The 13,718-nt window shown below is 43.1% G+C and overlaps 1 protein-coding gene across 1 annotated transcript; it reads left to right on the plus strand.

The window, feature by feature from the left end:
• Positions 1-6,792: 6,792 nt before the first annotated feature.
• On the plus strand, positions 6,793-8,177 carry foxg1a (forkhead box G1a). Its single transcript, XM_029494156.1, has one exon. The coding sequence runs from the start codon at positions 6,834-6,836 to the stop codon at positions 8,175-8,177; it is 1,344 nt and encodes a 447-aa protein (XP_029350016.1). The 5' UTR covers positions 6,793-6,833.
• The last annotated feature ends 5,541 nt before the right edge of the window (positions 8,178-13,718 follow it).

Consider the following 13,718-nt stretch of genomic DNA (forward strand, 5'->3'; position numbering starts at 1 on the left):
CCTGGTCCCGGTCTTCCGGTCCCGCTCTCCCGGTCCGGGTCTCCCGATCCGGGTCTCCCGGTCCGGGTGTCCTGGTCCGGGTGTCCCGGTCCCGGTGTCCTGGTCCCGGTCTCCCGGTCCGGGTCTTCCGGTCCCGCTCTCCCGGTCCGGGTCTCCTCACTGCCGGAGCTGCTGGTTCATGTGAGTCGGAAAGTTCTTCAGTCTAATTTCATTGTAAAAAAAACAACATTGATGAAGAGCAAATTCTCTCTCATTGAATTTAATAATAGGCAGTATTTTTATTTTTTCATTTTTATTATTAAATGTAAGCAAAAACATTTAAATTCAGAAATAGCTCAACCTATTTTGATATATATATATAATGCTGCTGCTACACTGCAATTTCCCAGCCTGGGATAAATAAAGTATATCTAAATCTATCTAACCTGGAAATACAATATTCCCACTCCCATAAATGTCCCTTAAAATCTGTGATATGACTATAATGAACCAATTAAGACTAAAATAAGGAGAAAGAAAGAGAAAATTCATCTCTAAGGTTCTCTCTGTAACTGACAGGCTGCTGGATATATTTTTGTCCCTCCAGGCCTCCGTCTGATTCCCTCTGCAGCATTCAGCTCACGGTGTTAGAAATAAAAGAAGCAGCAGGAGAGCAGAGCCTCAGAGCGCATAAAGCCAGCTCAGCCACTTTAATTCTTCCGTCCATCTCTGGACATGTGAGGGGAAAAATAAATCAGGTTTTCCTTTTCATCATTTTGTTGTTGTTTTTATGATTATTGGCTGATCTGACTGCAGTTTGATAGAAACAGGGATTTTATTTAGAGGCCAAAATAAAGAGAAGTCTTATTTTTCTCTTTGAAAACAATGAATCCACAAAATGAAGATCACTGCTGTCTAACAGCACGAGGCTTAATCAGCTCCTTCATTTTTTTATTCTTTTAATAGAACATCTTTAGATTTTAATGGGAAAGTTTGATTCTAACTAAAGTCAAAGTGAGAATTCAAAGAATAATATTCTCTGAAACTGAGAGCCTTAAATATTTTTTATTGACCTGTCAGCGTATGAACGTTTCGTTGGTCCACTCTGAGACGTTTGATCTCCTCTTCTTATTATTATTATTGTTGGTAGAAAATGCAGCTTCATTGATCCCTTTAATAGATAAAATGCTACATTAAACTTTTGAAATGCTGAAATTTACACTTTCCTGCTCCAGCAGCAACGAGCCAGAATGAATTTCATTTTTATTCAATTGTTTACAGATTTCTTTCTCATATTCTTAATTTTCATTTTAACAGAATGCTTCTTGATGTTTTAATTAATCAAACACGTATCACATCAGAAAGTTGATGACATGATCACATTGGCAGCAAAATACTACACAAACACAAGAGGAAAGTTGTTTGAGTCCAGTTCGAGAAGCTCCCAGGTAAACAAGGAAGGAACAGGAGCAAAATATTGATCTTCTTTAATCCTCCTTTCCTGAGATTTAGATAACTTTTTATCTGATTTCTGCCCACAGACATATTTCTCTTCTTCACACCATCTCCACTTTATCTCCTTTAACAGCCGGCTTTACATTTCTGAGGCTGGAAAATGTGAACGTGAGTGGAGCAGGTGACGAGACAAAAACAGATTAATATGAAGCTGTCTCACCTGTCAAAGGTTAATTGTCTGAAATGTAAAATATGTCAAATAATTAAATGTCTCCCTCCCCGAGAAGAGAGAAAATAAGTTTGAAGTGACACTTTCTGGAGGCCACGCAGGATCATTTTCTGTTTTTGTCTCCCACATGTAAAGTATAATTGTGTCTTTGTTTGAAGGATTAGCACCAAGCCGGTTGTGCTGCTGTGGTTATGCCGTTGGCCGCTGGGGGGCGTCCTCCGTCCGGTTTGTCCCTCCTGTTGATCTTATTTATTTGCTCTCAACTTTTGCTCAGAGCCGTCAGGCCGGCGTGTTGAGGAATCACAGCCTCAGTGTGTCCAAACACTTGCAGGCAGAACTTTCTGCAGATTAACACCTTCCACCCTCCGCTCCGCTCAGAGACACACAGCCATCCTCGTTCATCTCCTCCTCCTTGAATTCCTCAGAGGTCAAAGGTCACAGGTGAAGGGTTCATCCTGTTTTCTGAAATCAAGTGGAAGACCGAGGTTCTGATCGCTGTTGCAGAATAAACACACAAAAGGGACCAAAAAGAGCCGAGTTTGAATATTGATTTTGAAGATCCCCTCAAGCCTGTTAAAGAACCCCCAGAGTTAAAGATCGTCCTTAATACCCCTTTAATCCTTTCAACCCCAAAATCTCGCTGAAGAGCCTCTAAAATCCCCGACAATCTCCTGAAGACCTGCAGGGCTGCTGGGCCTCCACACGGCCTTCTGGAACGCCCTTAACAAGTTCTGGGTCCTCCGAAAAAGTCTGTGGGGCCCATTTTTAAGAACCCGGACCCTTTACCCCCCTTACACCCCTCAGTGACCAAAGCAGGCTCACTGACACCGCTTCATGAACTACAAAAGCCAAAAGGTCCCAGAAAAGCAGCTCTGGGTTTTAAGCCCGTCCGTCAGGAGTCTTCGGACAAACTGGAATCAGCTTTTCATCCCAGAGACCGCCTTGAACTCCACACTGATCCAGGTTTGGGATCATCCCTCTGAGGTCCTGATGGATCCTTCAGATTCAGACCCAATCGGGTTTCCGTTTCTGTTGTAGGAGAAAAACAGCATCTGCTCCACATCTGGATCAAACTTCTTTTACTGAGCCAATCAGCCACCGTTTTCATGCTGATTAAACATCAAAACTGACGGCACATGGAAAGCAGATGTTGGAATAAAATCCACAAAAGCCAGAATTAAGTTAAAGATAGTTGAGATGGTAATTATGAGCACCACATCTGAGGTCAAAGGTCACTGTTCTCGCTATAAATCGGACTACTTTTAAACAGCGTTTTCTCTTCTGATGCAGAAATATCACGTGGAAGAAAATTGGAAAGTTTTCACAGGATGATGATGTTTTATAAAAATTATCATCTGATACAAAAACATGAATTCTAAATTTAGATTAAATTCATGATTCCAAATCAACACAAAAGTGGAAGGTTTTTTTTATGAAAGACTTGTTTAACAGCAGAAAGAAATATGGCGCCCTCCAGTGAAGACACTGATGACCTTTGGGGTCATGTGATTAAAAAGGTTCTCTGTTCAATATATTTAATGTTCCAATCAGCTGACAAACTGGATTAATGTTAAAGTTTATTTCTGCATAAATTTGTGACTCAGAGAAGGTCAAAGAAGGTGAAGGTTTCTTATTTTTGATTCACTTTACCGTTTTGTGTATGAAAGGTCCACAGAGGAGGGACTCTGAAGTGATTTGAATGGAGTCTGATCTGGTTTGCTTCGATCGCTCGACTGTCAGATTGTATTCAACATTTGTGGTGAAAATGAACGCAGCCTGTTTGGTCCAATTAGTCCAATCCGGAGACAGAAGAGGCAACAAAGTTAAACAGCCTCTTTTTTAAATGAGCTGTTTTTTATGATTATTCAGAAGAAATTAAATGGAGTCTGGTGTGATTTGCACTGGAATCTGGAAGAAAACTGTGAAGGTTATCTGAGTTACTGAATCCAACACGAGTGCGTTTTCTTTTGCTTTTTCTTTTTTTTTTATTTAAATTGAAAGGAGACTAAATGGACTCTGGTTTAAATTCACAGCCGGTAGTCAGACACCTCTTTTCATCCTTTGAGTTCTCAGTTGGCTGTTAGAGTTCTCAGGAAAATGAATGAAGCATGATTTTTTATTACATTTTTTACATTTTATTTCCAGCCTTCAGCCTGCCACTTTTTAAGCTGCAACAAATGCAGAAGTTTGAAGGTTTAATCCGGTCCACCTGCTGAGCTCCTCCTCCTCAGGCTGACTGCAGCAGTCCAAACTGCGCTCACATCTTCAGCCACAACAACAGTAAACAACAAACATGTTTATTTGACTGAGTGTCACGAGGAGCTGAACAACAAACCGGCCCGTCAAAATAAAAGCACGAGCAAATAAAGCAGTATTCGTTTTCAACAACAAGAAAACAATAAGAGTCCAAGTTATTAATATTATTGTTGTTGTTATTAGGAGCTCATTCTTCTATTATTATTATTATTATTATTATTATTATTATTATTATTATTATTTGTAGTTGTAAATGAAATGATCAACACGCCAAACAAGGAATTTCAATAGAATGTTTATTCTTACGTCCAATATTATTTAATTTAATTTAATTATTAACTCAGACTTCTACTATAATCATTTCCATTAATAATAATAATAATAATAATAATAATAATAATAATAATAATAATAATAATAATTCATTTAAAACACAGACCCGATGAAATGTTTAAAGACTGAATCCACAAAAACAATAAATATGAATCCGAACGAAATGATAAACGTCTTTGAAATATTATTTTTATTTCCAGCAGATTTAATGTTCAAATTGAAATCAGCTTTAGTTTAATTTTCTTTTTTTCTGCCGGATCTGACCCGGTCCAGCTGCTTTGTGTGACTGTGTGTTGAGGCTGTTGTTCATCTCTGATTGTTTGTGATTGTGTTCACGGCACTGTCTCCTCTGGAAGCTGCGGTGCAAACACACAACGACCCGCAACACGGACACACAACCCGGACAGGAACCCGTTACAATCTGCAGGCTCTGGTCACGTGAGTGCGTGTAAAGTTTTATTTTAATATTTTTATCACCGCCACCTTAAGTTAATACCACCTTAAAGGTGTTGGACAAAACACGACAAACTCATCATTCCACCTTAAAGGCGTCGGCTCTAACGCTGATTCAACTTAAGGTGGACATCCCGGCGGGATGTTGTGGGTCGGTTGTGATGGCTCTGCAGCGGCAGTTGTGTTACTGCTGGAGGCAACAGTCAGTTGTGTAGTTGTGTCAGCAGGGAGACGACAAACAAACGTTTAACACCAGCTGTTGTTGTGATTCTGCTTCATATTTGTGTGAGTGAAATAAACCGTGAAGCTCTGAAGGCTCCGGTCCGGACCCGGTCCAGAGCCGAGGCCGGTACTGGCCCTTCCTCCTGATCCTGAAGTCCACATCTGGGCACGTTTTCAGACTGGCTGTCAGGGTTCGGATGGAGTATCTGGTCCAGACCTGGTCCAGACCTGGTCCAGAACTGGTCCAGAACTGGTCCAGACCTGGAAGAGAACTCGTTTAGAAGTTACATTTTTTGGTGTGAGAAAATTTTGCAGACAGTTCCTTAAGTTTCCCTGTGTGTGTGTGTGTGTGTGTGTGTGTGTGTGTGTGTGTGTGTGTGTGTGTGTTAATTGTAGTGCGGTCAGACAAACAGCAGCAGAGGTGGTGGAAGTGGTGCCACAGTGTTAGCAGTAGCCATAGCAACAAATACCACTGATATCCAATAATACTCTGCTGCACTCAGTAACAGGGCCGTAACCAGGAGTTTAATAACCCCCCCCCCCATATATTTTTATTTATATGAACTTTCCATAATTTACAATAATTATTATTTATAATAATTTATTTTACTTTAATCCAAAAACATGAATCTGAATTTTTCTTTTTTTTATTTTGTGGGACATTTTAATAGAAAATCAGACAGATTGATTTATTGTCTGATTTAAAATTTAAACACACGTTTCCTCCTTTAAAGAAAAGAGGAAATAAATATTGTGGAAAAAATGTGGACTCATCCGTGAAGGTTTTCATTTTTATTCATTCAAGTGAAAAATAAGAATAATTTTGGTTTCGCTTTTTAAAATGTCCAGCTGGAAAACGCGCGGCCTCCGTCTCTCCACTGACTCCTTTTTTTGTCATTCAACTCTTAGTGAGTCTGTTTGTGGCTGCAGTCTCTCGGTGTGTTGTTGCTGTTGTTGTTGTTAAATACACCGTGTTTACGCGCACTTTACGCACGGTGTCCGCGTGCCCTCCGGATGTTCTGTTTATTTCCCCTCCGTAGGGTTTGGGTTTGGGTTTGGGTGTGTGCTTTCCAGCCTCGGTGTAGTTAAAGTGTGTGTGTGTGTGGGGGGGGGGGGGGGGGGGGGCTGCTGATCCGGGTGAGTGTGTTCTCTACGCTGTAAAAAGTGTCCCCGTCGGAGAGTCCGCTTGACGCTTTAGACGCTCCGAAAGTCTCATTTTTCCCCAAAACACGTGTAAAAAATCCAACATTGTTCAGAAAATTATTGGTTCCCATTTTTATCTTCATTTAATGAACAAATCAAAGTGTCTGGGTTTGAAACGAGGCTGAAATGTGAGCTGGAGCCTCGACATGTATCAGAAAGATGCATAAATTCAGCGAAACTCCGCAAAACACCAACAAAGGAGTGTCTTCAGAGAAAATGACGCCTGGAGCCGAGCTGTGAGCTGTTCGGGTCTATTTTTGAATAAATGCAGATTTTTCCTGAGTGCTGAGCTGCACACGGAGCCGGCGGGGTGGGCATTTTTTGCAGCGTGCAGGGCATTGGTGGATGTGTGTGTTTCCCTGTGCGTCATGATTGGCTGGAAGCGCAGAGGACGCCTTAATATTTAATACTAATGTTCCCCTGGTTGGCTGAGGACTGGAAAGGTCCAACCAATGTTTTTTAGCTGCTTTAGTGGCTGTGGCTCCCTAATTAATTGCAGCTATCTGTCTCCTATCGATGTGTGTGTACATGTGTTGTGTGTGTGTTTCCTTTTTTCTCCCCAAACCGAACATGAAATAGTTTGTTGGGCTATACTTTCCTTCTTCCTATCTGTCCCCCCTTCCTTCCTTCCCGTCCTGGTTCGCAGGCTCAGACCGGACAGACTGAAGCCCAGCTTTGGCCGTTTCCCCCTCAGTGCCCGGTGATGTTGGATATGGGAGAGCGCAAAGAGGTGAAAATGATTCCTAAATCGTCGTTCAGTATAAACAGTTTGGTGCCCGAGGCCGTGCAAAGCGACAACAACAACCACCAGAACCAGCATCACCACCAGAACCACCACCACCACCAGACCCAGACCCAGAACCAGAACCACCACCACCACCGGCCCGGCGGCGCGGACGAAGCCGAGCAGAAGGCTCCTCTGCCGGCCGCGCAGCAGGACGCAAAAGCGGACTCCAAAAGCGAGCCGTCCGGCCAGGAGGGCTGCCCGGACGAGAAGGAGAAGCCGGAGGAGAAGAAGGACGGCAAAGACGGAGAAGGAGCCGGCGGGAAGGACGGAGACAAGAAGAGCGGCAAGTACGAGAAGCCTCCGTTCAGCTACAACGCGCTGATCATGATGGCGATCCGGCAGAGTCCCGAGAAGCGGCTGACCCTGAACGGCATCTACGAGTTCATCATGAAGAACTTCCCGTATTACCGGGAGAACAAGCAGGGCTGGCAGAACTCCATCCGGCACAACCTGAGCCTGAACAAGTGCTTCGTCAAGGTGCCGCGGCACTACGACGACCCGGGGAAGGGCAACTACTGGATGCTGGACCCGAGCAGCGACGACGTCTTCATCGGCGGCACCACCGGGAAGCTCCGCCGGCGGTCCACCACGTCCCGGGCCAAGCTGGCCTTCAAGCGCGGCGCCCGGCTCACCTCCGGCCTGACGTTCATGGACCGAGCCGGCTCCCTGTACTGGCCCATGTCCCCCTTCCTGTCCCTGCACCACCCTCGGGCCGGCGGCGCCCTGGGCTACAACGGGACCTCCTCGGGCTACCCGGGCCACCCCATGTCCTACAGCACCATGCTGACCCAGAACATGGGCAACAACCACTCGTCCTTCCCGTCCTCCAACGGGCTCAGCATGGACCGGCTGGTCGGCGGGGATCTCCCCTACGCCACGCACCACCTGACGGCGGCGGCCCTGGCGGCCTCGGCGGTGCCCTGCGGCCTCTCCGTGCCTTGCTCCGGGGCCACTTACTCCCTGAACCCGTGCTCGGTCAACCTGCTGGCCGGGCAGACCAGCTACTTTTTCCCCCACGTCCCGCACCCGCCCATGACCACGCAGACCGGCGGCAGCGGGGGCGGCGGCTCCTTGCAGGCCGCCCGGGCGTCGGCCTCCAATTCCCCGCAGGCTCCGTCCTCCTCCTCGCTGCCCTGTGACTCTCTGAGACCGGCCCTGTCCGGCTCTCTGCCGGCCTTCTCCTCGGGACTTTCCGGGGGTTTGTCTGACTATTTCACGCATCAGAACCAGGGGTCGACCTCCAACCCGCTTATACACTAACACCCCCCAATGAAAGCCCCCAGCCTGACCCCCTGCTCCTCTCCTCACCTCCATCCCTCCATCCATCCTCCCTCATCCCGCCCCTGAAAGAGTGAAAATCTTAAAATGACTGGAGCTGTAAGTCGAACATTTTACACATTTACATTGTAAAAAACTAAACAAACAAAAAAAAAACGAAATTATTATAAACTACCTACTATAGAAAAAAGAGGAGAGACTGAAACTGCAAAACAAAAAGAGCAGCAGAGAGAAACACTCACAGAAAGCAGCCCTGAAGTTTCCAGGTATTTTTATTATTATTATTATTATTATTATTATTATTATTATTACTTCTCCTTCTTCTCCTTCTTCTTCTTCTTCTGCTCCACCTTCTGCAGTTTTAATTTCTGTGTATATAATGTCTGTTACTATAAGTGTCCGGGCTTTGTCTGTATAGTTCTGTCCGTCAGCGACATAAAAACAGAGAGGATGATGGGAGCTGATTTTTCTGTTGTTGTTGTTGTTGTTGTTGTTGGAGGAGGCATTTACTTTTGATAGAATGTGTATTTAAATAGTTTTGTCTAATTTTGAGATTTTAAAATAGTAATAATAATAATAATAATAATGATGATAATAACATAATAATAATATCTCTAATAGCCGGTTTCGTCTGCATGTTTGCAGTATTATCAGATCTCATGCGGTTCAGAAAAAAAAGCTGGAGAATTATTTTATTTTATGAAGTTTAAACACTAATTTTTTTATTCTTATTTTCTATACAGTGATTTTTTTTTATTATTATTATTATTTTTATTTTTTTAGCAGAAAGCAAAGCGACTCTGGCTGCCGCCGTTAATGTCCTGAGGCTGATTTAATTTTTTCCATTCTTTCATTTCCCTGTTTTAAAAATGTTCATGTAGACCAAAGACTCGGTTTTTATTTTTATTTTTTATTTCTTATTTTTAGGAACTCTAGAAACAGTATTGAGCTGCATAAACATGACAGAGGCTTAAAGGTGAAATTAAAGACTGGATGGATGGATGAATGGATGGAGGGGTGAGTGAATGAGTGAGTGGATGATGGAGTGAATGATGCCTCCTTCACTGCAGAAAATGTCCATTTAAACGAGATTTAAATTCATTTTTCTGGAGTCATGTTTTATTTTTGTTGTATTTCCTTAAATTAGCGGAAATCTGAACGGAGTTTGGTGCTGATGTTTTGTTAAAGCACATTCAGGGCTGAATGAATCTCGTTTGGTTGATGGATATTTTCCGCAGTGGCAGCTGTGATGTGATTTTTTATTTTTTATTTTTGGGACTAAAAACGTGATCGCCGATAAATAGAAAAAAAAAAACAACAAAATGGACGTTCACGCCTCTTTAATTTAATTTTATTTTAATATTTTTTTTTTTGTATAATTAGTAAAAGAGAGAAAATGTCTATTTGTAATCTGAATTTGGGATTTTTCTTTTTCTTTTCTTTTTCTTTTTGGAAAAGGAAGAACAATGTAAAACCCCTCATTTGTTTGACGGAAGAAAAAAATGCCTCATTATCTAATACTACTTGGAATGATTGTCCTTTAATTGTCGTCTCTAAAAACAATTTTTCATGGTTGTGATACTATTGTGGTCTTATTCTTATTCCCGTGTTTGTCGCTTACAAAAGTAAAAAAAGAGAAAAAAATGTTTTAATCATAAAAAAATAAAAATAAAAGAATAGGTTACATTCATAACTAACGCAAATCCTTTTGTCTTTTTTACTCTTCTCACTGAAGCTTTAATTTCAGCAGTTTTATTTTTAGACACAAAGCTGCTTTTTTCTGCTCTCTGCTTTAAATTTGTGGTTTTCTTAACGCGCTTCTGCAGAAAGCAGCTTTCGGTTTTAACGGAGGAATCATGAAAAATAAAAAGGCCTTCATCTTTTAACCTTCTGGCTCTGGAACAATCCAGCTCGTGCACACGTTTGTTGTTTGTCCTAGTTGTTGGTTGTTGACACACACACACACACACACACGGTGGAAAACGGTGCGTCTCTGTGGAACAGTGTGTGAGCTGCTGCAGCAGAGTTCGAGTCCTGACTGAGTGTGTAAATGTGTGTGTGTGTGTGCAGTTGTAAGATTTTGTGTTTGAAATCTGAAACATCTTCAGCGTTGTGTGTCCGTTTTTACGCCTCCAGCTTTGTGCACATTCTGAAAGACAGGACTGAGATTTTCAGACTGATTGTGTTGTTTTTGTTTCTTTATTTTTTGTCTTGCTGTGTGTTTGTGTTGTCTCGGGGAAGAATTCAGATTCGTTTTTTTGTTATGTAATCTTAATTTACAGATTTAGTTTTTGGTTAGTGTGTCTGTGCAGGTTGAAGGTTTTGGCTGCGGATGGACTCCGGTCCTTAAACTCCCACAGTTGTTGTGTCTTCAGGTCTCTTTGCGCAGCGCCCTTTGGCTGTTGTGTTGTTGTGCAGCTTGGGTGGTTTTCTCAGATCTTTCTCTCTGGAGGAACTCAGATTTTGCTGCTGTGGTGTCTGTTGTGTGTCTTTTTGCAGGAGCTGGTTGTGACAGCTGGGGCGCTGCCTGTTGTTGGTGTGTTGCGTGTTTCTGCTGCTGTTTTGATTGTGTTTTTTTGTTGTCATGCTTCAGTTGCAGCTGTTGTGTTTTGTCAGTGTGACAGAATCCTGCTCTGGTCCAGACCAGGTCCCTCTCTGTCTCTTCCTCCTCTTAAAAAGTAAATGTTTTTATTTTTCACACGCACTTTTTTGCAGATTGTTGTTGTTGTTGTTGTTGTTTTTAATCCATAATTCTCATGCTGATTCAAGTCAAATGGAACTTTATTTAAATTTTTTGCCTCTTTTGGTGTAAATGAATCATCAGACTTTCCCACCAACATTAAACTCTATGTGGAGCGTAAAGGTCAAAGGTCAAAGGTCAAACAACAACGACAATAACACACTGAGACATTATGAAATAGATGTCACTTCACCGGAAATGTCTTTAAAAATACAAAATAAGAGCCCAGATAAATATTTTCCTGCTTTTAGTTCTTTCTGTGTGCTTTAGAGGGCAGAGGTCAGAGGTCAAAGGTTTAACGTCACACCTGGAGGTTGGCGGTTTAATTTTACTGTTGAGTCTTCAGGCAGAGAATCAAACACTAGATGCTGGTGATGCTGATGATGATGTTGTTGCTCCTCCTGTCTCGGTCGCACAACGACAGACACACACAGGTTTTGTCTCTGACATCAGACGTGTCTCACAGCTGGACCAGCATCTGGACCGATGCAGGTCCTGGTCTCTGGTTCAGGAGAAAATCGGCTCTGGGTTTGTTTATTTTGTTGCTTTTTTTTTTTTTTTTTTTGGTTGGTTTGTGAGTCGCTGATGAGTCGCTGATGAGTCGCTGATGATTTTCCCATGATGCTTTGGGAGCAATCTGTTTCTGGCTGTGATTGAGCTGCAGGTCTGAGACCGGGACCCAAAGCTTGTTTCACCGAACCCAGTCCCAGACCTGGACCTGGTCTCCAACGGCAGACCGGACTCTGGATTTGAGTCTTTGAGGAGAAAATTAGAATCAGAGGATAAAATGTGTCTGTAGTCCAGTAAAGTGGATTCAGGTTCTGGTCTCTGAAACCTGAACAGAGTTTCTGCTGCCTTTCTATCAGAAGAAAACTTTATTGGTCTCGGGCTTCAGACGCGGACTCCCCTGGAGCCTCAGACCGGCTTCAGGCTCACAGAAGGAGGAAACTCTGGAAACTTTGAATGTTTTTGGCACGGAGTGAAAAATAAAAATAAATCAATCTGAATGTTAATGACGGCTTCAGTCTTTAAAGTGTTGGCATCAGACTTCACGTCCGTCCTCGTCCAAATCTGGACGTCCAACTTCTCTGCTCAAATCCTTTTTTTTATATATATATAAAAATAAAAAATAAAAACTCTCCAGGAGATGAAATGTTTGAGTTGAGAGAGAAAGAAAGAAGGAGAGAGGATATCTCCACTTCCTCCCCCTCCTCCCCCTTTTCCTCCCCCGTGTCCTTCTGTTGCTTCTTTTGTCTTTTGACTGCTGGTCACCCCATTTAACATGGAGCAGATAGCATCAGCCTGACAGATATTGGGTTCCCCAGCAGCTCCATTGTTGGGGGGTAGGTGGGTGCGGTGGGGGAGGTGGGGGGGTTCTTGCGTTACAGTCGGACTCGTTTAACTCGCAGCGCTCTTTTAGAAAACGAACAAATTGCTGCTGAAAGTCCGTCTTTGTTGTTTTGGTGGTTGATCTGAGTCTGATGGAGGAAACCAGGTCGCTCAGATCCGGATCAGTCCGACGGGGGGGGGTTCTTTAGAACTGGATCAATCAGAGGACATTCTCTCCAAGATGCTCATTAAGCTTTGGCAGAGTCCAGACCGGGACGATGTTTCTGTCAGACCAGGAACTCTGGAGGACTGAGCAGCCGGTCCAGAACCTGCAGACGACTGAAGACTCCAGATTTTGTCTCAGAAGTTTTTCCTCATACTCAGGAAGGATGTCAGAGAACACAGACAGGAAGCTTCATGAGCTACATTAGCTTCATTAGCTACATTAGCTTCATGAGCTACATTAGCTTCATTAGCTTCATTAGCTTCATTAGCTTCAGGATATCAGAGACCTTCAGAGGAAGATTTTCCTCAAACGCTGAATATTTAATTTTTGGTGCCAAAACTGAACTGGTCCTGGTCTCTGGTCTCTGGTCTCTGGTCGTGGTCTCTGGTTCTGGTCTCTGGTTCTGGTCTCTGGTCTCTGGTCCTGGTCTCTGGTTCTGGTCTCTGGTCGTGGTCTCTGGTTCTGGTCTCTGGTCTCTGGTCCTGGTCTCTGGTTCTGGTCTCTGGTTCTGGTCTCTGGTCTCTGGTCCTGGTCTCTGGTTCTGGTCTCTGGTCGTGGTCTCTGGTTCTGGTCTCTGGTTCTGGTCTCTGGTCTCTGGTTCTGGTCTCTGGTTCTGGTCTCTGGTCTCTGGTTCTGGTCTAAACCAACTCAAACTGGGAAGCAGACTGGTTATCTGCCTCAGTGATCTCAGACTGGTGAAGAGACAGATTCAGGATCAGGTTTCGGAGAACAGAACCAGAACCAGGACTAGAATCAGACTGATTTCGGACTTCCTGGTTTCTGTAATCCCTCTCGGAAGGTCAGGAAAGCTCAGGCGGCTGCTCTGATTGGTCGATGGTTAGGGTTAGGGTTAGGGTTAGGTCCTCGGGGTCAAAGGTCAGAAATAAACAGTAAACTGCTTTTGAAGCTCACAAAGACTTTTTTTACAGATTCGGTCACATTTTCACTGAAATGAAACAACTTAAAGAGATTTGACTGAAAAATTGTGTCAGCGAAGCAAAAATAATGACATTTCAGAGCTAAATCAAATTTTAACACGCAAATAAAAGATTTTAAAATTTACAAAAAAATACGACGTTAATGTTAAAAAAAATTTAAAATTATTCAAAAATTGTTAAAAATGTGCCATCATGATGACGCAGTCCGTTGTGTCTGCAGTGTGTGTGACTGTTGTGTAATCAACACAAGTTTGTTCCCTCTTTTTGAAAGTAGTTAATTCACGCTTTAT

The sequence above is a fragment of the Echeneis naucrates genome, chromosome 22, assembly GCF_900963305.1.
Source record: "Echeneis naucrates chromosome 22, fEcheNa1.1, whole genome shotgun sequence".
NCBI lineage: Eukaryota > Metazoa > Chordata > Actinopteri > Carangiformes > Echeneidae > Echeneis > Echeneis naucrates.

Excerpts from the sequence above, each read along its gene's own strand:
- foxg1a (XM_029494156.1), top strand. The coding sequence starts at position 6,834 with ATGTTGGATATGGGAGAGCGCAAAGAGGTGAAAATGATTCCTAAATCG.